Here is a 24,288-nt window from a genome sequence, read left to right as displayed (position 1 = left end):
TGGTTCTAGTGAGTGTGGATTTTGATCTCCAGACATCAGACACACTGGAAGCACTAGAAGCAAAGCAGCAGAAACACATGAGGTGTAGCTGGGTGGGGTCTGGCTCAGAGACCCTCCTGCAGCACTATCAAATAGATTCACAGCATTGGGTCAGAAGCAGAAAGCACATATACAGGTACTTCTCAAAAAATCTGAATATCATGAAAATGTTCAATATCTTTTGTCACTCATTTCAGAAAGTCAAACCCATAGATGATATAGGCTCATGACACATCGAGTGAAATAATCCAGGCCTTTATTTCTTGAAATGTTGATGATTATAACTTACAGAGAGTGAAAACCCAAAATTGAGTGTCTCAGAAAATTAGAATATTGTGGAAAAGTTGAGTTTTGTAAAGTCCTGGTGTCTCACCCTGATCAGCTAATGAAGTCAAAACACCTGCAAAGGTTTCCTGAACCTTTAAATGGTCTCAGTCTGGGTCAGGAGGCGACACAATCATGGGGAAGACTGCTGACTGGACAGATGTCCAGAAGACAGTCATTGACACCGTCCACAAGGAGGCTCAGCCACTAAAGGTCCTTGCTAAAGAAGCTGCTTGTTCACAGAGAGCTGGATCCAAGCATGTTCAGAGAAGGTGGAGTGGAAGGAAGAAGTGTGGGAGGAAAAGGTGCAGCAGCAAAAGGGAGGAGCGCAGCCTGGAGAGGATTGTCCAGCAAAATGCTTCACAAGGACGGACTGAGGCTGGAGTCAGAGCATCAAGAGCCACGAGGCACAGACCAGTCCTAGACATGGGATCTGAATGTGGCTTCCTGGGGTTTATAATCTATGTACTTTCTGGTGTTTTTAAACTGTGCTGTGAAGTACTTTGTGGCTTTTTGTCTGTGAAAGGTGCTATATGAATAAATGTTACTTACTTTTGACTTTTTATTGTCGTGTTGTGACATTTTGCTGTTGTGCGGTGGTATTTGCAGTTGTGTTGTGCTCATGGTCCTCCTGGGCCACCATACTACTTCTCCATCAAGTCGCTTCCCATCTAACGCAGAGGAAATATGTCCACAGAGGATCCAGGTGGAGCTACAGGACCAACAACACCAACCAGATACCAGATCGTATGAATCAGTGTGATATCTTCACTTCTGCGTTTGTCACAGGCGGGACTTGATCCCTGTTGACCAGCTTAAATTACAGAAGGAAAAGTTTGTACATAATGAGGATTTATGTATTGACAAAAGAGCAGTGTCCCAGATTTCATCAGGTATCGGGTCACAAGTGCTGCTCGTCCCAAACAGTCTTAATTCTGTCCAGGGGTGTACATTCCTCCATTGAAATGCTGCCGTATAGTTTGGACAAGGTAACTCTTGACAGAGGACTAAAGAACAAAGAGGTGTTGATCGGGTTGGTGGCCGGTTCTAAAGGAAAATAAGGTAAGACTGATCTGAAGGTATCTTAAGTGTGATTGAGGCAGGCCGTGTCGCTCAGATTATTTACTAAAACAGTTGAAGCAGCCATCCTCCAACTTGCCCAACACTTGATAAACCACTTCCACTTTGCTGTACGTGACCTACAGCAACCCACCACCAGGGGGCGCCCAAAGACTCCGCCAGTTAATTTCTATTGTTCCCAGAGCTGAAAGTTTGTATTCCAGCTGATGGTGAAGATAATGGACTGTCAGAAAGAAAGAAAAAAGCCTCCTCCTCTGGAAGACACGGGGACAACGGATATGAGGGAAGATTTATGAAAACACACTCCTGGTTTGTCAGACTCACGTCACCTTCAGCTCAGAGCTTCTTCACAGAGGACAACAGCTTGTCTCTTCAAACTCACACTTCTCAGCTAAAAACGCACACAGAAAATATGCACGTCTGTTTGAGGGGAGAGATGACAGGAATCTGTGTTTATCAACCTTTTCCTCCCCTCAGATTGAGGATAATCTGTTTTCTTTTGGGAAACCACCACGTTATCCATTCTCCGGGGGCGTTAACGTTTGACCACAAGGCTGCACATAAACCACTTTAATATCTTTAAATCAGATTTCATTCTGTATATCTTTGCACATCAGGGCCCCTGAACAACCGTTTGTTTTCTACTAATCATTACTTATCAATGTAATATTTTTTCTCCCGTAGCACATTAACAATATGTTCACAAAACCACTGCTTCATTTTACCATCGAACAACAAACGTTTTCAGTGCTTACCTTCGCAGATCAGATGTTTTTTTGTTTGTTTGTGTTAACGTGTAAAAAAACCTGAAGAAAACGTCAGATTTAAATAAGAACACAGGTCAGGTGTAATCCGAGTGTTTCTGATCTGATAAGAACACAAATGTTTTCTCTTCTCAGAGCTTCATTAATCTGCTGTTCGGGAAAAACAAGTGAAATAAAATGTACTGGCCAAAGACTTTGCTGTATGCAGAAAATAGGTAATTTAATATACGCACGTTTTCTGATGGAAATTTAATCATTTGCATCCTTCAATTGAACAAAAACACATTATTTTTAGCTGAATAAATACAGAGAACGCAGCTGAGAATCTCTCCTGGGAAAGGCACATTTCAGTGTTTCTGCATGCTTCACGTTCAAACTGCAGATTACAGCGTGAACACATCCAAAACATTCATTATTAGAACCCATCAAAACAGTCTGCTAGAGTCACTCAGTGGGTGGAAAACCTCTTTGGTCCCCAGAAACATGGCAGAGTGTTTCATTAGGAACATGTAATGAGTCATGAGACCCTGATTTCACCCCTGGACTGACGTTACCACCTGCTACAGCCTGTTATCCATAAAGCAGACTCACATGTTCCTGTCGACTCTGTTTTCACATGAAAACATCGTTTCATTCATCTGGACTGAAAAACAATTAACAACCAGACTATGACTGAGTTACTGAGCAGACAAAGAGATATGCTCTGTATTTTATGTGTTAAGAGAAAGTAAATTTGTTCTGTTTTTTTCTCAAATTATTTTAACATCCACACTGAATTTAAAATTTGTATTGTACAGACTGAAAACAGCTTGGATGCAGGACACAATGACTCATTTCATGTATTTTTATTACGATATACCTGACCTCCAGTATTAGTCTGGGTGTATCAGGACAACAATTCAGTATTTCATTGTTCATAGTGTGACTGTTCTCAAACTGTGAAAATCAAAGTGGTGAAGATGTTGTGACGTCCAGAGGAAACATGAGGAGCTGCATTTACCCTGGCGTGTGAAGGAGGTGACACGTCAGCGGTTGGATGTGGTGGTAAAGTGGTGAAGACGAGCCGAACTCATCATCATCATCACCGTCCCAACAGAAACCATGTGACAAAGCAACATCCACACTTTCATCCCTTTCATCTTCCATAAACAAAGTGTTTTCATAAACACATTTGTTGGTGGAAATGATGTCACAGAATAATAAAAGTTACTCCGATTGTTTCTGGATGAAACGTTAAAACACAGAAATGATTCAGAGAACAGAATCATTGAAGGACAACACAAAGGAATATAAAGGGAATTATTGTGTGTCGTATGATAAAACACACTAACAGGAGGAAGTCGCCATGATGCCCACAAGTACAACTCATATGTGACCTGTGTTCAGCTCCAAAACGTAGACAGACTGAACACCTCAGCACACTGCTCTGCTCCGGGAACACGTGCTTCATTATATGTGCTTTATTTAGAGAGGAATGTTATATCTGTCAGGACCAGCAGCCTCCACTGGTCCCAGACTGCCCCTCACAACCTGCCCCATCCGAGGGAACCAGCAGCCTCCACTGGTCCCAGACTGCCCCTCACAACCTGCCCCATCCGAGGGAACCAGCAGCCTCCACTGGTCCCAGACTGCCCCTCACAACCTGCCCCATCCGAGGGAACCAGCAGCCTCCACTGGTCCCAGACTGCCCCTCACAACCTGCCCCATCCGAGGGAACCAGCAGCCTCCACTGGTCCCAGACTGCCCCTCACAACCTGCCCCATCCAAGGGAACCATCAGCCTCCGCCGTCCCTCACATGGCTCCTCACTAACCCAGGCAGGCCATGAGGCCACAGGCCTGCAGATCCCCAGCTGGCTCTTTGTGATAAGAAAGTGTGAAAATGTGCTTTATAAACTTTTTTCATTGTTAAATACAAATATATACTTATGAAAATCTCACAGGTGTGTATATACATTAAAAAAGCTGAGAATCCTTTAAGCCCCCCCTCACCAGAATCTTTCAGTCTTCACCACATCACACTGTGGTCTCACCCTGTTTACTGTGGGCCAGTTTGGTATAAAACCTCCTCCAGGAATTTAAAGTCTTCCCAGACCAGATCCAAAAGCCAGAGGTGATGCCCACGATGAGCGTCATCAGATACTTTATCATGAAGACGGTGAAGTCCGGGCTCATGTTGGGGTGGTTCTGAGCAGGACATGGCACGGCATACGTCTTGCAGGTTTGGCTGATCCACGTCCTCTCCCAGTAATCCCTGAAGGCCTGCTCGTAGAAGTAGCAAGCGATGACGATGGTGGCCGGCACCGTGTAGAGCACGCTGAAGATCCCAATGCGCACCATCAGCTTCTCCAGCTTCTCCGTTTTGGTGCCGTCGTGTTTCATGATGGTCCTGATCCGGAACAAAGACACGAAGCCGGCCAGCAGGAAGGAGGTGCCAATGAACAGGTAGAAGAAGAGTGGCGCCAGCACAAAGCCTCGCAGGGTGTCCACACTGTTGATGCCCACGAAGCAGACTCCACTGAGCACATCTCCATCCACCTGGCCTACGGCCAGGATGGTGATGGTCTTGATGGCGGGAACAGCCCAGGCCGCCAAGTGGAAATACTGAGAGTTGGCCTCGATGGCCTCGTGCCCCCACTTCATCCCCGCCGCCAGAAACCAGGTGAGAGCCAGGATGACCCACCATATAGAGCTGGCCATGCTGAAGAAGTAGAGCATCATGAAGAGGATGGTGCAGCCCTCCTTCTTCGTGCCCTGCACCACAGTCCTGATGTCTTTGTCAAAGCTGTCATTGCAGACCACCTTGTCCTCGAGCAGAAAGCCTGTGATGTAGGCTATGGACACCATGGTGTAGCATCCAGACAGGAAGACGATGGGCCGCTCCGGGTAACTGAACCGCTTCATGTCGACCAGGTAGGTGAGCACCGTGAACAGGGTGGAGGCGCAGCACAGCACGGACCAGATCCCGATCCAGATCCTGGAGAACTTCAGCTCGTCCTGACTGAAGTACATCATCCCATGAGAGCTGTGCGGCTCGCACGGAGCCCCGCAGTTCTCCTGCCCCAGGAAGCGGTAGTTCAGGTAGGGGGGCACCTGCAGGGCAGCCGGACACCGGAACTGGCCGCTGATGGAGTCCGGGTGCGTGCGCGCGGTGGGGTAGTGGAGATCCGGGGGTTCGGGCTCGGAGCGGTCCGACATGTTCTGCCCCACGCACAGCTCCCCGGCTCCGTGCACCGGGAAGTTATCGCAGGCCAAGCTGTCGGGCCACTGGAAGCCGAATTTGTTCATGAGCGCCTCGCAGCCCTGCCGCGCGCGCTCACACAGGGAGCGGCACGGCGGCAGCGCCTGCTCCAGCACCGTGCACACCGGCGCGTACATGGAGCAGAGGAAGAACTTGAGGTCCGGGGAGCACTGCACCTTCACCAGCGGGTAGAACTGGTGCACCTCCAGCCCCGCGTCCTCCTGGTTGGTGTGGCCCAGGAGGTTGGGCATGATGGTCTCATTGTACGCGATGTCCGTGCACAGCGGGATGGAAATGGGCTGGCAGAAGCCGTGCTCCGGTACCGACATGCCCCGGTCCCCGCCTCCATGCTGCCCGCTGCAGATCCCGGCGTGCAGGAGGAATGCAGAGAGGAGCCCACAGAGCAGACCGCGGGGGCGCATGGTGACAATCGGTGCGCGTCCCGCTCGCTGCGGGGGTCCGGCTCCAAACTAAGTTGCGTCCGCTCAGCGGGCAGCTGGACTCTTTGTTGGCGTGTGTCTGCGGGGTTCGAGCAGCGTCTTCCCGCACGTTCCGTCTGCTGCCGGACCTCCTTCTCTCTGAGCTCCGGTGGAGAAGAAGCGAGGGGGGCGAAAAAAATCCACATTTAAATCGGAATTATCACGAAAAAAACCAGCAAAACAATGAGTGTAATCCTGCAGCGTGGAACCCATCCAACCTCCAGTGTCTACCGGAGAGTCTGCACAGGGAGGGGGTGCTGGAGCTGCTGCTCCTCCTCCTCCTCCTCCTCCTCCTCCTCCTGCTCTTCCTCCTGCTGCTCCACCTCCTGCTTCTCCCCCTTCTCTCTTCCTCCTCCTCCCCTCCTGCTCCTTTCTTGCTCCTGCTCTTCCTCCCTGTTTTCCTCTGCTCTCATTCTCCTCCTCCTCCTCCTCTTCCTCCTCTGGCTCTTTTCCTCCTGCCACTGATGGCAAAAAACAAAATCCTAATATTCTCTCTCTCTCTCTCTCTCTCTCTCTCTCTCTCTCTCTCTCTCTCTCTCTCTCTCTCTCTCTCTCTCTCTCACCTTGGCTGCAGCATCACTCTTGTAAAGTTTCTTTTAATTCTATTTTTGCCAGTTGTCTGTTTTTTTTTTTTTTTGTTTAACTTGAAGACACGAATTCTTAAAAGCCCTAAACTGTAGGTTTATTTGTACAAATGGCAAATTCACATCTTAAATCTTAAACCCGTCTGGCTCACTCTCTCTCGGTGCACTCTGGGAGTGAAGAAGTGTGTGTGAGCAGGTGGAATTTACGTTTCTTTTGTTTATTTCAGTTGTAAAAACTCACAATCACTAGTTTATTGATCACGGAACACATTTGTTTGTTGTCAGTCTGTCTTTGGGTTCCAGTGTTGTCCCTGTTTGCCGGTGCCTGGCTGCAGCCATGGCAGAGCTGGGCCGGATCACCTGCAAGCACAAGATCCACATCTCCCCACCTTTCCCCTGCAGTTGTGGAGCAGGTGGGAGAAAACATTGGTTGTAGCAGCATGAAGTCGCCAGGTGGTCTTCCTGGACCGGGTGGAGAAGGCCAACTTCATTGTGGAGATGGGGGATGACCGTGTTGGACAGGTGTGTCCCGGTACAGCCTCTGGCATGGCAGCGGGGGCCCTGAAATGCAGGAGCTCTAGGAACATCCTGGACATCGTGGGTAAAGATGTCCCGGACGTTTTCCATAAGTGTCTGTTGTCTGGTTCCATGCCAGTGTCCTACAGGAGGACAGTCCGCACTCTCCCTGAGCCAGAACCCCCCCCCCCCCGGGACCCCAGGTCCATCCACCGGGACAAGACCTACTGTGTCCCTGGCCGGTCCTTGGTGGACGATGTCCACCTGATTCAGGAGTTTTGGAAGTCTTTAATTCTTTGGATATAGATGCTGGTCTAATTTCAATAGACCAGGAAAAGACAGTGTTGAACACGACTTCCCCTGGAGGGTCCTGGAAAGTTTAGAGTTCAGTGCCGGTTTCAGTGCTGGGAGGTTGAGAGGTTGCTAAAGTTCAATGGCAGTCTGTGTTCCACATGTTGGCATCATCAAACCTTCCCTCCATTTCCCCAGGACATATGTTGTTGTTGTAAGTAAGGCTGAATCGGGCATTGGAGCCAGTGTGGTGGTTAAAGACACGTTGGTGTTCAGGGAGGTTTTGATTATGTAAGACAGATTATTTCAGACATTACAAATTGTGTAGAATAAAACTACCGGAGTGCTTTTCGCCATAGAGAGATATGATTTGTTGATTAAAGTTTTTCCTTTCCGCTGGGATCTCAGATGAAACAATGAGCAAACAGGGTTCGCAGTACTTTGGTCCTGATGTTGGTGTGAGTGTGTTGAGTATAACTGGAGCAATTTGGACAAACTATTCAAACAGCTGTCATCACCAACAAGTATTTCTCCACGTTCTTTTCTAAATAAATCTAAAGCCCTCATTTCTGTTTCAGGTTTCATAAAACCATATTTAAAAATCTGACTGATATTTTCAACTTTGCTCTGAACAAAGTTCAGTCACGCTGTGTCACTAAGAACCAAGTCTTCACCACAATAAGAGTAAACAGGTATGATCTCGGTGTTGTGATGTAATGCATACCAACAAAAGTCACTATTTAATGAATGCGTTTCAAGGGCCGTGAGGTAAGACCTCAGAGGAGGCTACCCCCCAGCCAGGAGGCACCAGAGGGACGAGGAGAAGGGACGCATGACTGCAGGCCTCAACACGAGCCACCAGGCTAAAACAGGACAGAGTACAGAGCCCCCGGGCCAAGCTGGATGGGACCCCACCCAGAACTAGATGGGGGTGCCCCCCCCTCCACACCCTCCACCCCACCAAGATTTTGAACTCCTGGTCTTAGGCCCTGTCCAAACAACAACGCCGTTTCATGTAACTTTGTGGCGCAGCGTTTCAGGAGCATGACACTGTTTGGACGACGGGTTCCATTCTCAAGTGGAGAAATTTGAAAATGCGGCTTTGGTGCTGACATGTCTGAGTTATCCTCAGTTGTGGCTTCATCTCATCTAAGCCACTTTAGGAACCCAACATTGGACTGAGGGCCGCCGAAGAAAAATGTAAATAAAAAACTGTGATGCACACAAAATTCCAAACGGGGTGTTGTGTGATACAGCGGTGCGGTCCGGTTCAGAATATATGTACATACTTATTTAGAACCGTCAGTCTCAGGGCCTGTCCACACGAGAACGCTGTTTCAGGTAAATGTACCCTTTATGGCTGATCATCCACACGTTTCAGGAGCTCAAAGAGGTTTGTTTACTTATTTATTTATTTTTTAACACAGGTCCCACAGTGGGGAAATTCAAAAACGCCAACTCGGCATCTGTGGAAAACAATGATGTCATCGCCGTTCATCAGAGCTCATCATAGCACAGTTAGTAAAGATCTTCTCATGGCCTCAGACAAAGGACTGGTCTCTGTTCTGGTCCTGTTAGAACTCAGTGCTGCTTTTGATACTGATGATAAAATCCTAGTAGAGAGTAGAACATATCATCGGGCTTAAAGGTACAGCACTGGTTTCAATCATATCTATCAGTCAGGTTCTGCTCCTCAGCTCAGACTAAAGTTAAACATGGAGTTCTACAGGGTTCTGTCTTAGGACCTATACTTTTCACATTATACATGCTTCATGGAGGGAATATAATCAGGAAACACTCCATTAACTCCCATTGCTTTGCAGAAGACACACAAATCTATTTATGTAAGAACCCAGATGATCTGAGGTGGAACGTTTGGTTGTTTTCTCCCCCAGCAGAGCGCACAGCGGGCGGGAAGGTTTTACTCACCTGAGTTCAGGTGAGCTGAAGTCAGCCCTGCTCCGTCCTGCTCCGTCCTGCTCCGTCCTGCTCCGCCCTGCTCCGTCCTGCTCCGCCCTGCTCCGTCCTGCTCCGTCCTGCTCCGCCCTGCTCCGTCCTGCTCCGTCCTGCTCCGCCCTGCTCCGTCCTGCGCTCCATGTTGATCACGGTCAAGTGTGAGTGTTCACTGGTTTCTTAAACATCTGTTGTATCTTTGCACTGTTTTTAAATCATGTTAATCATTTTGTATCACATTGATTGTATGACAAAGTGCTATATAAATAAAGTTGATTGATTGATCAGTGCTACCATTTCTAAAAGTAGAATGGGAGCAGAGCTTCTCTCATGTGGAACCAAGTCCCAGTTCCAGTCAAAGAGTCTTTACTTTGAAGGTTCGACTGAAGACTTTCCTGTTTACTAAAGCTTATAGTTCGGACTGTTCAGGACAGCCTGAGGCTGCTCTAGGTTTAGACTGCTGGAGGACCTCCACTGTCACTATTACCTGTCACTAACGTTTGTCCTCTGATCCTGGGGCCACCGTTTACACGACAACGAATTCGAGTGTATCCGCAAAACTTTCTTCACTTTTGGGGGGTCCGTTTACACGACACCAGTTTGCGGATGAACTGTATCAGCAAAGTTTTTAATCCGGCTCCCAAAGTGGAAAGATTCTTCCACGGCGCAAATCCCTCCTGCAGAGACTGATGGAGGCTCCAGAGCCTGTTACTGCTCATCTCCCCCCCTCCCCCTCCAGTTGTAAACAAACATGGCGGCTGTAGTGGTACGACCCGTAGTGGTACGACCCGTAGTGGTACGACCCGTAGTGGTACGACCCGCAGTCCATATTCTAGTTTTATGGTCCAGATCAGTAGTTTAATAGTTGAGACTCACCCTGATAGCATCCGATGCATCATCAGTCCATACGGATGTCAGGTTCTCTCCATTTTCTTCACGTTTATAGTGTTTTGTTCTCTGCACACGTCTGTGTAGTTTCATTACAAAATCAACCAACAGCGCCCTCCAGTGGCCCGGCAGACTAACTACATCGTTGTCTCTGTGTCCGCTGCTGCAGTGGAAACACATTCCTTTTTTTTAGCGGACTAGGTGTTGTCATGTGAAACGTTGTCGTGTAAACAGGGCCTGGTTCTGCGGGAGTTTTTCCTTTCCACACTCACTTCTGTTTGCTCATGTGGATTTGCTGTGTTTTCTCGGCGAAGGTGACCTGAATCGGCTGTGTTGTATTTGGCGCTTTTGAATTAGTTGAATTATGCTAATCCTGCTTCATAGTCCAGGCCTGTGGGATGCTAATGCTAACCTAAGCTAAGGGAAACTCAGCGAGAGAACAAATTGGAACAGTGGTGAGGACAGGTAAAAGCTGGTGCTTGTGCTGAACAAGTTAAGATTAACAGTCTGTGGATTACAGAGCCCGTTTAGTTGTGAACATTCCAATATATAAAGTGATAACTGACACCAGTAACAACGCGGTTACCAGGTGAAGCAGGCAGTGACACCATTACCAGAGGAAATAGGATCCATGTACTGCATTGTCACAGGAAGACCCGTCCTTCAGTCACATGGGGAAGTGGGGTAAAGGAAAGTGTGAGTCATAACTGAAGCAATATTAATCTTTATTTCAGGTAAAACATTATTAAACATTTACAGAAGGACATTACATCTTCCATAATGACATTACTAATAGGTTGTAACAAATAATGCAACAGCTATTCTAACGGATACTGTATTTTCTCACTGAATGACGTGTCTTGTGAAACGGATGTATTTTCATTTCAGCATACAAAAAGACAATACAAGAAAAGCTGAATTTAAAAAAAAAAGTTGAAAATATAGATTACTCGACTTATATTTCAGCATAGCAAGGATGCACAATTAATCTAACCAGTATGTTTTCCCTTCTCATATCACTGAGTCCACATAATAACAAGTCCCAAAAATAGACGTTTGAATATTCTTACATGTATTTTCATGTGTGACATCTCTGTAACAACAGAAAAAGACAACCCTGTTTACAACATGATGGAAGCATCACTGTTTCTCCTCAGAGAAGGTGTCAGTTCACTTCACAGTGCTAAACGCCAGCTAGTCTGTCCTTCACCACACCATGAAACCTTTACCAGAGACATTCAGATATGAACAGTTTGATCTCTGCTCGGTCAGGCTCGATGAAACCATGTGTGCTGCACTCGTGTGCACAAAAGAGGAATGAATCCAGAGTTTTCGTTCAGCTGCTCAAGATATTCAGATCTGGACACCCTCAGCAAAGCTCCTTCACTTTAACCCCCATGACCCTGTCTCCAACCACGCAGCTCTCATCGGTCTGTGGGAAGTTCAGAACCAGGAGGGACAATTGCACTGGGAGGGAAGATTCACTTTGCACCCGCCAAAGTAAAGGTACATTAATATACAGGTACATCTCAAAATATTAGAATATCATGAAAATGTTAAATATTTTTTGTCACTCATTTCAGAAAGTCAAACCCATAGATGATATAGGCTCATGACACATCGAGTGAAATAATCCAGGCCTTTATTTCTTGAAATGTTGATGATTATAACTTACAGAGAGTGAAAACCCAAAATTGAGTGTCTCAGAAAATGTGAATATTGTGGAAAAGTTGAGTTTTGTAAAGTCCTGGTGTCTCACCCTGATCAGCTAATGAAGTCAAAACACCTGCAAAGGTTTCCTGAACCTTTAAATGGTCTCAGTCTGGGTCAGGAGGCGACACAATCATGGGGAAGACTGCTGACTGGACAGATGTCCAGAAGACAGTCATTGACACCGTCCACAAGGAGGCTCAGCCACTAAAGGTCCTTGCTAAAGAAGCTGCTTGTTCACAGAGAGCTGGATCCAAGCATGTTCAGAGAAAGTGGAGTGGAAGGAAGAAGTGTGGGAGGAAAAGGTGCAGCAGCAAAAGGGAGGAGCGCAGCCTGGAGAGGATTGTCCAGCAAAATGCTTCACAAGGACGGACTGAGGCTGGAGTCAGAGCATCAAGAGCCACGAGGCACAGACCAGTCCTAGACATGGGATCTGAATGTGGCTTCCTGGGGTCAAGACACTCCTGAACAAGAGACCAGGTCAGAAGAGTCTCACCTGGGCTGTGGAGGAAAAGAACTGGACTGTTGCTCAGTGGTCCAAAGTCCTTTTTTCACATGAAAGTACATTTTGCATCTCTTTAGTAAATCAAGGTCCCAGAGTGTGGAGGAAGAGTGGAGAGGCTCAGAATCCACCTTGCTTGAAGTCCAGAGTGAAGTTTCCTCAGTCTGATGATTTGAGCTGCCATGTCCTCTGCTGCTGTCCCCCCACTGGGTCTTCTGAAGTCCACAGTCAACGCAGCATCCAGCAGGAAACTTTAGAGCTCTTCATGCTTCCTTCTGCTGACGAGCTTTATGGAGATGCTGAGTTCATTTCCCAGCAGGACTTGGTACCTGCCCACACTGCCAAAGGTACCAGAAGCTGCTTCAATGACCCTGGTGGTACTGAGCTGGACTGGCCAGCAGACTGGCCTGAGCTGAACCCCAGAGACAATCTCTGTTCTATTGTCCAGAGGACGGTGAGAGACACCAGACCAACAATGCAGATGACCTGAAGGCTGCTATCAAAGCTACCTGGGCCACAGGTTGATGGCCTCCAGGCCACGCCGCATCGACACAGTCATTCATGCAAAAGGAGCAACCAAGTATTAAGTGCAGAGAAATGAACTTACTTTTCAGAAGCCTTACATTTTTGTTTAAAATATCCTGTTTTTCTTGATCTTATGTAATCAAATGTTCTGAGACACTGAATTTTAGGTTTTCACTCTCTGTAAGCTATAATCATCAACATTTTAAGAAATAAAGGCTTGAAATATTCCACTGTCATGAGCCTGGATCATATATGAGTTTGACTTTCTGAAATGAATGACAAAAAATATTGAACATTTTCATGATATTTAAATATTTTAAGATGTACCTGTATATACAGGTATATACAGGTACATGTCTGACACAAATTTATAAATGAACACATATGTGTTCATTAATAAATTTGTGTCAGGCAGCAGCCATACAGGCTGGAATGTAGAGCAAACAGAGTCTTCTTTAAAGTGCATCTTTCAATGTTTACTTCACACCAGAATTGTTCGTTTGAATGAAGTTACACAGAAGGTCAAAGCACTAAAACACTCTTCTGAAGCTTCTCTAATATGAAGACTTTCCCCTTTTTTGACATCGAGTGAAAGATTCTATCTTTGTCTGACCGGCACAACCTGATCTGCGACATTCATCCCTCGTTTCACTCAATAGTCCATTTCATCCAGTCACTGCAGCGACCAGCAGCTCCAGGGTCAAAGTCCCTGGATCTGCTCCTACTAACAGACTGTGACATCACGTTCACCCTGACAGGTGAGCAGTCCACCACAGGACACACACACACACACACACACACACACACACACACACACACACACACACACACACACACACACACACACACACACACACACACACACACACACACACACACACACACACACACACACACACACAGATGTTCAGTGTATGAGGATGACACTGTTCAGGACCTCCTGCTGGAATATTGCCGATCCAGAGAAAAGAAGAAAAAAGATTGTCTCTGTGGTTTTTTAGCTCGTATAGATGGATGGAAGCACCGGAGCTTTACTATTGCCCATGATTTAACACACACCTGTGGCAGCTCTCAACATCGTTTTCTTAATGCAAACACTCTAGAATATTTACCAAAAACATTTAGTGAAGTAAAAACATCCATGGGGATTATTATTGTGCAAGGAAAATTAGCGGAATGTGGCCATTATTGTGTTGAACTGTGAAAACACAATTCATTACACTTATAAAATGTGGACAAAAAGGATCCTCATGAATCCCCTGGAGATCTCATCATCTACAACAGTAGTTCTGCACCAGTCGGTTCCAGTGAGACTAAATGGATGATGACATCTCCAGGTGTGTTATCTTCTAGTTTCATTCTGCCGGACGCAGCAGCAGGTTGCTTTATGTTGATTCGGAGTGAAAATCATGTGTGAAGGAGAAACTGACCGGTTCAGTTGCAGGATGTTGGTGACAGGATGTGTTGTTGTGCAGACGAAGGAAAGCAAAGAGAACTTTAGAGGAACAGGAGATCAAACTGAAAACCATCTGGGACTTTAGCTCCTTATCAGATCTAAAGATCGATGATGTTCTAACCAGTAGAAGCTCCTGAGGAGCTGATAGGTTCTCTGTGAGGTCACCGTCTCACACTCCGGAGCTCATGCACTTTATAAAGTGTGAAAAAGTTTGGTCGCTCTCACTCTTGTTCACTTTAGTTAGAAAACAAATTGCTGATAAGATATAAAGTTCTCAGATGTTTCCACTCATGGGGGGGGGGGGGCACCTCCACCAGCACCTGACCCAGAGAGAGCACGTTCTCCCCACAACTCCTCTCTGCTCTCTACAGCTCCTCTCTGCTCTCCACAGCTCCTCTCTGCTCTCCACAGCTCCTCACAACTCCTCCTCTCTGCTCCCCACAACTCATCTCTGCTCTCCACAACTCCTCTCTGCTCTCTACAACTCCTCTCTGCTCTCTACAACTCCTCTCTGCTCTCCACAACTCCTCTCTGCTCCCCACAGCTCCTTTCTGCTCTCTACAGCTCCTCTCTGCTCTCCATAGCTCCTCTCTGCTCTCTACAGCTCCTCACAACTCCTCCTCTCTGCTCTCTACAGCTCCTCTCTGCTCTCCACAACTCCTCTCTGCTCCCCACAGCTCCTTTCTGCTCTCTACAGCTCCTCTCTGCTCTCCATAGCTTCTCTCTGCTCTCTACAGCTCCTCTCTGCTCTCTACAGCTCCTCTCTGCTCTCCATAGCTCCTCTCTGCTCCCCACAGCTCCTCTCTGCTCTCTAAAGCTCCTCTCTGCTCTCCACAGCTCCTCTCTGCTCTCTACAGCTCCTCTCTGCTCTCCACAGCTCCTCACAACTCCTCCTCTCTGCTCCCCACAACTCATCTCTGCTCTCCACAACTCCTCTCTGCTCTCTACAACTCCTCTCTGCTCTCTACAACTCCTCTCTGCTCTCCACAACTCCTCTCTGCTCCCCACAGCTCCTTTCTGCTCTCTACAGCTCCTCTCTGCTCTCCATAGCTCCTCTCTGCTCTCTACAGCTCCTCACAACTCCTCCTCTCTGCTCTCTACAGCTCCTCTCTGCTCTCCACAACTCCTCTCTGCTCTCTACAACTCCTCTCTGCTCTCTACAACTCCTCTCTGCTCTCCACAACTCCTCTCTGCTCCCCACAGCTCCTTTCTGCTCTCTACAGCTCCTCTCTGCTCTCCATAGCTTCTCTCTGCTCTCTACAGCTCCTCTCTGCTCTCTACAGCTCCTCTCTGCTCTCCATAGCTCCTCTCTGCTCCCCACAGCTCCTCTCTGCTCTCTAAAGCTCCTCTCTGCTCTCCACAGCTCCTCTCTGCTCTCCACAGCTCCTCACAACTCCTCCTTTCTGCTCCCCACAACTCATCTCTGCTCTCCACAACTCCTCTCTGCTCTCTACAACTCCTCTCTGCTCTCTACAACTCCTCTCTGCTCTCTACAGCTCCTCTCTGCTCTCCACAACTCCTCTCTGCTCTCTACAGCTCCTCTCTGCTCTCTACAGCTCCTCTCTGCTCTCCATAGCTCCTCTCTGCTCTCTACAGCTCCTCTCTGCTCTCTACAGCTCCTCTCTGCTCTCCATAGCTCCTCTCTGCTCTCTACAGCTCCTCTCTGCTCTCTACAGCTCCTCTCTGCTGTCACACCTTTTGAGAGGTGTTGTTGCCATAAAGAGGTAAAAGCTGCTCACATGTGGTTTGTAGCTTCTGTTTCATAGTGAACAGAAACGTGGGTGATGAGGTTTGAACTTCTTTGCAGCCTGTTAATATTTTGCACGTCACCCAAGCTGGAGTAAGTGAGTAAGTGTGGTGAAAGATCATCCTGTCAAACTGCTGCCTCACATTTCTGTATCACATTGGATTTATTGTAAAAATGCTGACATCTAAATAAAAACCTTTCCTCCACTCACATTGCCGCTATAATGTGGAAGACAATGGAATGATTTCATTTCTGAATCATGGTGGAAACCACCACAGAAGCTCTTTAGAAAGGTTTTTGTTCGTACACGTGAGTCCTGTTTCACCTTCACGCTGCTGAGAGGCGCAAATATCTGGCAAAGGGGAAAATGTTGAGTCTTTATCGTCGTGAAATTAAGACGTGTTATTAAGTGTGAATAACACGTCTTAGTGGCTGTCCTCACAAGTGATCAAAGATCTTTCCCTAGTCAGCCGTCTAGAGTTAAAAGAGATTTTGTTGATTTAAAAACAAACAAACAACAACAAAAAAGGTCTTTCTGGGACCTTGTCTCCAAAGTGTCTTTTTGTCCTGTGTGGATCTGTAGTGCTGAGATTAGTACAGTTCTGGGAAGATTAAAAAAAATAAAAACTGTCAATTATATAGCTTCTAGATGCATATATCATACAGACAAATATATATTCTTAAATACGAGGCTAGTTACAAACACAAAGCACAATATGTACCAATAGCAGAGTTCTTTTGTTAATACTGTGATGATGATATGTGAATTATTGAACCTTTATAAAAAAGTAAACAGGTATGCAGAGTAATGTCTGATATCCGAAGTACCTTTCATGGTGCACACATGCTCCTTCCTCACACACTGAGCTACACAGCCTGCTTCACACATCATGTGAAGGTAATAAATAAAAGGAGGGGAAGGCTTTTTCACTTGTCTTCATCCTCACGGTCAGCATCTTCATCAGTTCACACAGCGGCCACCTGAAACCCAAAGAGACGACAGTGTCAATGAGACAATCCTTTCTCTGTCTCGTCCCGAGTACAAAGTAAATCATGATACTGACGAAGTGAAACCAGAGCATGTCGCACTACTTCACAGCTGAGGTCAGCTTTCATTGACTAAATCTACTTCAGGTTCACTTCATCAGGAACTTTCTCTGCTGTAAGAACCGTGAAATCCCCACAGTGGTCTCCAGGCTGGATCTGTCACAGACAGAAGGATTTATTTGGCTGATATCTACAGAAAATATGCAGAGTACTTCCAAAAACTGTGTGGATGTGCATTGAGAAGAAAACATGAGGACTGAAAGGACGACTGAACCAGTATTGTAAGCATGACAAAAATTAGACAATAATATAATGAAATAGTTGATAACTATTACAGTACAGTCACTTTTATGTATTTATATTTTACAGTTTTATCCAATAGCTAAAACACTAAAATGACATGAAAAGCACAATTATTTAAACGGACACACAGAGCGCAGAATCTTAGGGGGGTATTATGGTAGCAAAACGAATTGTCTATGCGTATGAAGAGTTGTCTGTCTCTACCTCCGTCTGTCTGTCTGTACCTCAGTCGGTCTGTCTGTACCTCAGTCGGTCTGTCTGTACCTCAGTCGGTCTGTCTCTGCCTCAGTCTGTCTGTCTGTACCTCAGTCTGTCTGTCTGTACCTCAGTCGGTCTGTCTCTGCCTCCGTCTGTCTGTCTGTACCCCAGTCTGTCTGTCTCTACCTCAGTCTGTCTGTACCTCAGTCTGTCTGTCTCTACCTCAGTCTGTCTGTCTGTACCTCAGTCTGTCTGTCTCTACCTCAATCTGTCTGTCTGTACCCCAGTCTGTCCGTCTGTACCTCAGTCTGTCTGTCTCTACCTCAATCTGTCTGTCTGTACCTCAGTCTGTCTGTCTCTACCTCAATCTGTCTGTCTCTACCTCAGTCTGTACCTGATGGCTGGCAGTCATTATCTACTGAGGCGCAGGGCCGAATGAAGGAGCCTGTGAGCCTGAGCTCAGGGCAGCAAAACCCAAGATTTACAGCTTCGAATCCTTCAGACTGCAGAAGTGAAGCAAAAGTCACGTGTAAAAAAAACAGCCAATTGTGAAACTGAGCGACTCGTCACTGGTGAGTTTTCTGTATTTTCAGCACTTGTGTTCAAATGTGTAGACTTTTCACATTCAGGTTCACCTTGACAAATTCTTTTACACATTGACGACTTCAGACAGACAGACTGAGGTACAGACAGACAGATTGAGGTATAGACAGATAACTCCCCATACGCATAGACAAATAGTTCATTCATTCATTCATTTTCTTCCGCTTATCCCTTTCCGGGTGGCGGGGGTGTCAGTCTGAGCACCGTCACCCAGATCACAATGCACCGATTAAGAACTTTCCTGCAGGTGGTGAGCCCACAGGAAGGTGACGCGAACCCACTACCCTGAGATTGTCAGTCTCATGCTCTACCTACTGAGCTAGCCAAATGACTAGACAAATAGTTTTACTACAATAATACCCCCATAGAATCTCTTCTCAAGTCTCCAAAACTCGAAACTCATTTTCTGCTTGACATCCATCTTGCAATTCAAAATGTTGCTTATTAAACACACTGAACACGTTTCTCTGCAAAAGTCACAATAATCTGACATAAATTCACGATTTGCCATTTCAAACGAGACGACATGAGCTAATTGGCCAATATATGTGAAACCTGGCCAAACACCTCAATGGTTAAACGTTTTCACTTCAATCACTAAGTTAGCACTATAAATAGACTATGGAGCTCGATCAGGTCAAAAGGTTTGTTCATTTAAAAAACAAAATGTGATTGAAAAAAAATATTTTGAAACTGAATGTTCAAGGTTAAATCCTCAAAACACTATTCAAAATAAAAATAAGTGTATGAAATGTTTTAACACCTTACATATAATCCTGATTCAGCTCTGGAATTCTTTGATAAAATCCTGTTTCACTCTTAAATATTTTATTTTAAATGTAGGTGTTATTTTTTCAGTTGCAGGTGTGATGTTGTCAGATTAGGATCTTATTTCTTTCACGTTCAAATCTTGTTTTCAAGTTTCACATTTTTCTTTCACTTTCAAAACTTTCTTTCACTTCCAGATCGTATTTTTTCAGGTTCAAACTTTTTGCCCTGGTCTGGCGTGGGGGGGGGGGGGGGGGGGGGGGGGGGGGGGGGGGGGGGGGGGGGGCTAATTAGCACACACAAAAACATTTGCATACACGCAAATCGACATATGCACTAGCACACATGCTCATTAGCATAATGTTTACATTAGCATACTCTCTAATTAGGGTATGCATTAGCGTGACACTAATTAGTATACGGGCTAATGTTAGCAAATGCACAAATTAACATACATGCTAATCAGCGTACGCCAATGCTACGTTTTGGCTGAAAACTTGATTCGTAATCCAAATTTGGTGAAAACAGTCCTTCCTGATGAAACTGTGACACTAATATGAAAGGGTGTGGCCATGGCGCTCCAATGACCATCTGATGGTTCGCCATGAAACAGGAACTGATGTGTGACTCTGCTCGACACGTCGCACCTGAAACTTTACGTGTCCTCACAGTGCTGTCGTTCACAACCCTGCGGCTTCACAACCCCGCCTACATTTCAACCATACTTTCTGTGGTATGGACCGCACAACAGAGTTGAGCCTGGATGCGCTTTGCCGCACCGTAGCCTCCCGCACCGTAGCCTCCCGCACCGTAGCCTCCCGCACCGTAGCCTCCCGCACCGTAGCCTCCCGCACCGTAGCCTCCCGCACCGTAGCCTCCCGCACCGTAGCCTCCCGCTCCGCCCCAGCTGCGCTCCGCTCCGACCCGCCCCGGCACGTACTGTGGCGGGACCACAACTTTATATACCAACAGTGACTTAGCAGGAGCAATATTTCTGTGCATGTAAACAATCTGAAGACATTTCTACAATTTAAACTATTTTACTATCATGGCAGGGCATACTAAAGACGAGAGTGCTTTTCATTATGCCCAGCAGTGTTGACTTGACAGAAATCTGGCAGTATGAATGAAGTGTGAGCCATTTGGTGCAGAACTCTGATTTTCATAATACTACTGTAGTTTCGGTTGCAGCGCTTCATTTTACAGGATTGGTGAAATGCTACTTCCAGATTGTAATAACCAGGAAATAATTTAATACCTTATCAAATAGGAATGAAAATCAGTTAAGTGGGAACCTCCAGGAGAGAAGAGGTGAAATGAAAAGCAGGATGGTGAGAGGACAGACGAAAAAAGAAGGGAGAAGAGAAGCTCGTCAGAGAGAGTGAGGCCAAGGAGTGATCAGAGGATTGGAGACAATAACAGGAGGATGAAGAAGGAGGAGAGGAAGATGAGGGCGAGCTGCGGATAATAAATAATGCATCTTTCTCTCTGGTCCCTTCCCTCCACCCTCACCCTGCTTTATGTTCTCCTCTCACAGCCTCTGTTAGTGCCGGCAGCTCAGTTTGATTCTAAAGGAAGTCAATAACAACAGTCACCTCAACTACAAACTCCACACAAGCAGACCTCTGTGTACCTGACACTGTGTGTGAGTGTGTGTGTGTGTGTGAGTGTGTGTGTGTGTGTGTGTGTGTTTTCAACAAACTTTTATATAAACAAGAAAGGATTGATAGAACCAACATTATCTGCAAAGAAACAACAAACACCTACTATACTGACTTACAGCAACACATCTGCAAATATAATGTTTGACTGTGAGAGAAAAGAGTAATGATGTCGTAATCCCAGACGTCCTTAAAAGCATCCAATCCCGGCTCTCACAAGACTCCTAAGGCATCACATATTCCCTTATGCTTCTCCGCCCTACTCAGGTAGATTTCTATTTTTGCCTGCCCAAAGATGAAGTTCAACAACAACCTCTTCTGTTTTGTCCTGTCGGATAAACCCAAAATAAACGTTTCTTCTGGGAAATGTTTTTTGAAGCGCTTCACTAAAGCGCTGAGTGTTCTGAACGGTGGCGTCAATCTGGAGCAGTCGGCAAAGCAATGCTTCACTTTCACAGACAATGGCAATTATTCACTTCACGTTAAATAATCAGGATCTACACAACAACTGGATGATACTGAAGCTACACGGCTCACAATCATGGTCCTGAAAACATCGAACTGGCGCCGATGAAACGATACTGGAGTTTCTGTCGGCGCCGCCTCTCTCCCTCCTCACTAGTGGTCACGGTGATAATATGTTTGGAGGAAGCCTTTTCCCCTGTAATGCCACCGTCGTCCAGTGACACTAACCTGCTGTACGTGGTTCTAATCGGTGTATTGACTGATTTAGATAGGTTCAGTTAATTTTATAGACGCGCTTTTGTTTATTCTTTTTATTTTTGATCCGCCATTCCTCAGTATTTTTCCGTGGCATTGAGGCTAAAATCGATATCTGCAGTGTTTCTTAATTTTTTATGTCCAGAGGGTTTTGTGTTTCCAGAGTTTCTGTTTAGTGGGAAACGGGTCCAAGTGGCTCTGAGTGTGGAGGTCTGCCACAGTCACACTGCAGCTCACTGGGTGGAGTGGAGAGGTCAGCACAGCCTTCAAATACTTCCGACATTATAAATACTACAGAGGATTTCCTCCAAGTGAGACAAAAACACGCCTCATCAATTATTTACTGAGTACAATTGAAGACTTACAAACTTCAAATTAATACAGCTGAATATTTCATGAGATCTGGTGTATTCAAACTCACGCAGGCACACACACACACACACACACACACACACACACACACACACACACACACACACACACACACACACACACACACACACACTATTTCATATGTCCTTCTATCATGTCCAGGTCTTCTAGTCTGGACACTCGTCCTTCAGTGTTTCTTGGCTAAGCTGGAAGTGCTGCTGACCCGTATGGTCCTGGTAGTAGAAACAAAGTTGTCTGAAGTGTAAATTTAGTGACTCTGCGCTCACTAACAACTCTACACACACAAGTGTTCCAGAGTGGTTACACCTTTTTGTCTGAAAGGGACATTTTCCCGCTGGATTTCTGAGGTTTGTCATGTAAAGTTTTGGTTTTTCCAGCAAAGATTACCAAACATGTCTGCAGCGTGTTTTATAGGTACTATTTAAATTAATTATTAAATATGGTGGTTTTCCTAACATGATGGCCTGAGGTTAATCCCTCCATGAAGCTGGCAAAGAGAAATACATTCAACTTTGGTTATGTTCACTTCAGCTGTGGGTTAGTTAACTGATCAAGACACAATGTGGGTTGAGTTAACGCTGTCCATCACACTTATAGTATTTCATCTGCATGGTTAATGGTTTTAAAGAAAAATAAGTTCTTACCACTATGGAGTAAACAAAACCCAACAAACTGAGTGATCAGAGGTGAACGTAAAAGATGGAGGGTGTGTTAAATGACAGGATACACACACAGTTTGACCTGACAGGTCATCAGGTAACACTCCTGCTCGTCTCTATTCAAAGTGTGTGTGACACACCCACATCATCTCACACTCTTCTCTCTGTTCCCAGGACCTGAAACAGGTGGTGGAGCTCCACAGGACAACTGTGGGATCATGTTCCTGGTTTTACTTTACAGATTGTCTATTATAAAGAGCAGGATACTTGATCCTACCTCAGGAAACAGGTTTGGAGATCTGCTGAACTCCACTTGTTTGTCTGGAGACGTAGTCAGAGTCGACTAAAACCTCAAAAAAAGACCTGGGGCCTCATTTATAAAACCTTGTGTAGGATTCTTACTAAAAATGTCCGTGTGCCGAAAAGCACAAAATGATGTGCGCCCAAAAAAATGCAGATCGATAAAACCGTGTGTACGCACATCTGCATGCACTTTCCTTTTATTGATCCCAGTCCATCTGGAAGGTTGCCGCCTCAACACGCCCACTTTCTACCATAAATGGTCAAAGCAAAGGGCCTCGTCAACATTTCTGCATCTCATTCAGCCGGTTGATCGACGGCATTTGACACTAAATCCTGGAAGAAAAGATGAAGAAAAGTACGGAGAGAACTAGTGATGGAGGAGGTGGAGGTCAGGACATGATACTATTTGTTGTCACAGCAGTGGAATCACTAATAACATAAAGAACAAGCGATCTGCAGCTCGTCGTCACGGCTGTAAATAGTGTGAGAGCCACAGAGAGATCAGTGACTGCAGAGGTGGAGAAGAAGAATCTGAGCTGAAGGTGGAGGCCAGATGAGAGTGACATCATGGAGGTCAGAGGAGAGTGACATCCTGGAGGCCAGAGGAGAGTGACATCATGGGGGAGAGTGACATCATGGAGGCCAGAGGAGAGTGTCATCATGGAGGCCAGAGGAGAGTGACATCATGGAGGTCAGAGGAGAGTGACATCATGGAGTCCAGAGGAGAGTGACATCATGGAGTCCAGAGGAGAGTGACATCATGGAGGTCAGAAGAGAGTGACATCATGGGGGAGAGTGACATCATGGAGTCCAGAGGAGAGTGACATCATGGAGGTCAGAGGAGAGTGACATCATGGAGGTCAGAGGAGAGTGTCATCATGGAGGCCAGAGGAGAGTGACATCATGGAGGTCAGAGGAGAGTGACATCATGGAGGCCAGAGGAGAGTGTCATCATGGAGGTCAGAAGAGAGTGACAACATGGAGGAGAGTGACATCATGGGGGGAGTGACATCATGGAGGAGAGTGACATCATGGGGAGGAGTGACATCATGGAGGAGCGTGACATCATGGGGGGAGTGACATCATGGAGGAGAGTGACATCATGGGGGGGAGTGACATCATGGAGGAGCATGACATCATGGGGCAGCACCAGAGCTCACTTCTGGACCCCAAAACAGCCTCATGATTGTGACGCCACCGTGTGTCAGAGTGTCGGAGAGGAAGGAGACATTTTGTTGGAGACACAGCCGACCGATAAAGTTCAGTTTTATAGTTTATTAAATGTATAAATTAAATATTTGAACAGGGACGGTGAAAAGGCTCAGTGGACTTTGTGTTTTATCCTCAGTCACTGGACAGGTGGAGGTGGAGGGTGGAGGAGGTTGTCTGTCTCCAGCAGCAGTGCTTCCAGAGCACATGACCGTAACACGAGCGGCTTTTATCAGGATTGCTGATGATGATGGCTGTACCATAAAGTAAAAATATACTAAACTGTATCACGTTTGTATCATGATAAAATAAGCAATATAAAATCTA

At 46.1% G+C, this 24,288-nt stretch overlaps 2 protein-coding genes across 2 annotated transcripts in view; both read right to left on the bottom strand.

Moving 5' to 3' along the window:
• Nucleotides 1–4,221: 4,221 nt before the first annotated feature.
• Nucleotides 4,222–5,868, bottom strand: fzd1 (frizzled class receptor 1; the record flags this gene model as incomplete). The annotated part of the gene is made up of 1 exon (XM_080472433.1): nucleotides 4,222–5,868. One exon carries the CDS (start codon nucleotides 5,866–5,868, stop codon nucleotides 4,222–4,224), a length of 1,647 nt encoding a protein of 548 aa, XP_080328559.1.
• A 9,887-nt stretch (nucleotides 5,869–15,755) lies between these two features.
• The window catches only part of cdk14 (cyclin dependent kinase 14), a 109,136-nt gene continuing 100,603 nt past the window's right edge, over nucleotides 15,756–24,288 (bottom strand). Inside the window, exon 15 of the mRNA XM_080472581.1 lies at nucleotides 15,756–17,078. The gene's annotated coding sequence lies outside the window, so the exon portion shown is untranslated. The remainder of the gene's footprint in view (nucleotides 17,079–24,288) is intronic.

The sequence above is a fragment of the Lipophrys pholis genome (assembly GCF_963383615.2).
Source record: "Lipophrys pholis genome assembly, chromosome: 9".
Classification (NCBI taxonomy): Eukaryota; Metazoa; Chordata; class Actinopteri; order Blenniiformes; family Blenniidae; genus Lipophrys; species Lipophrys pholis.
The sequence above is the reverse complement of the archived record's forward strand: the minus strand, read 5'-3'. Positions and strand labels throughout refer to the sequence as shown.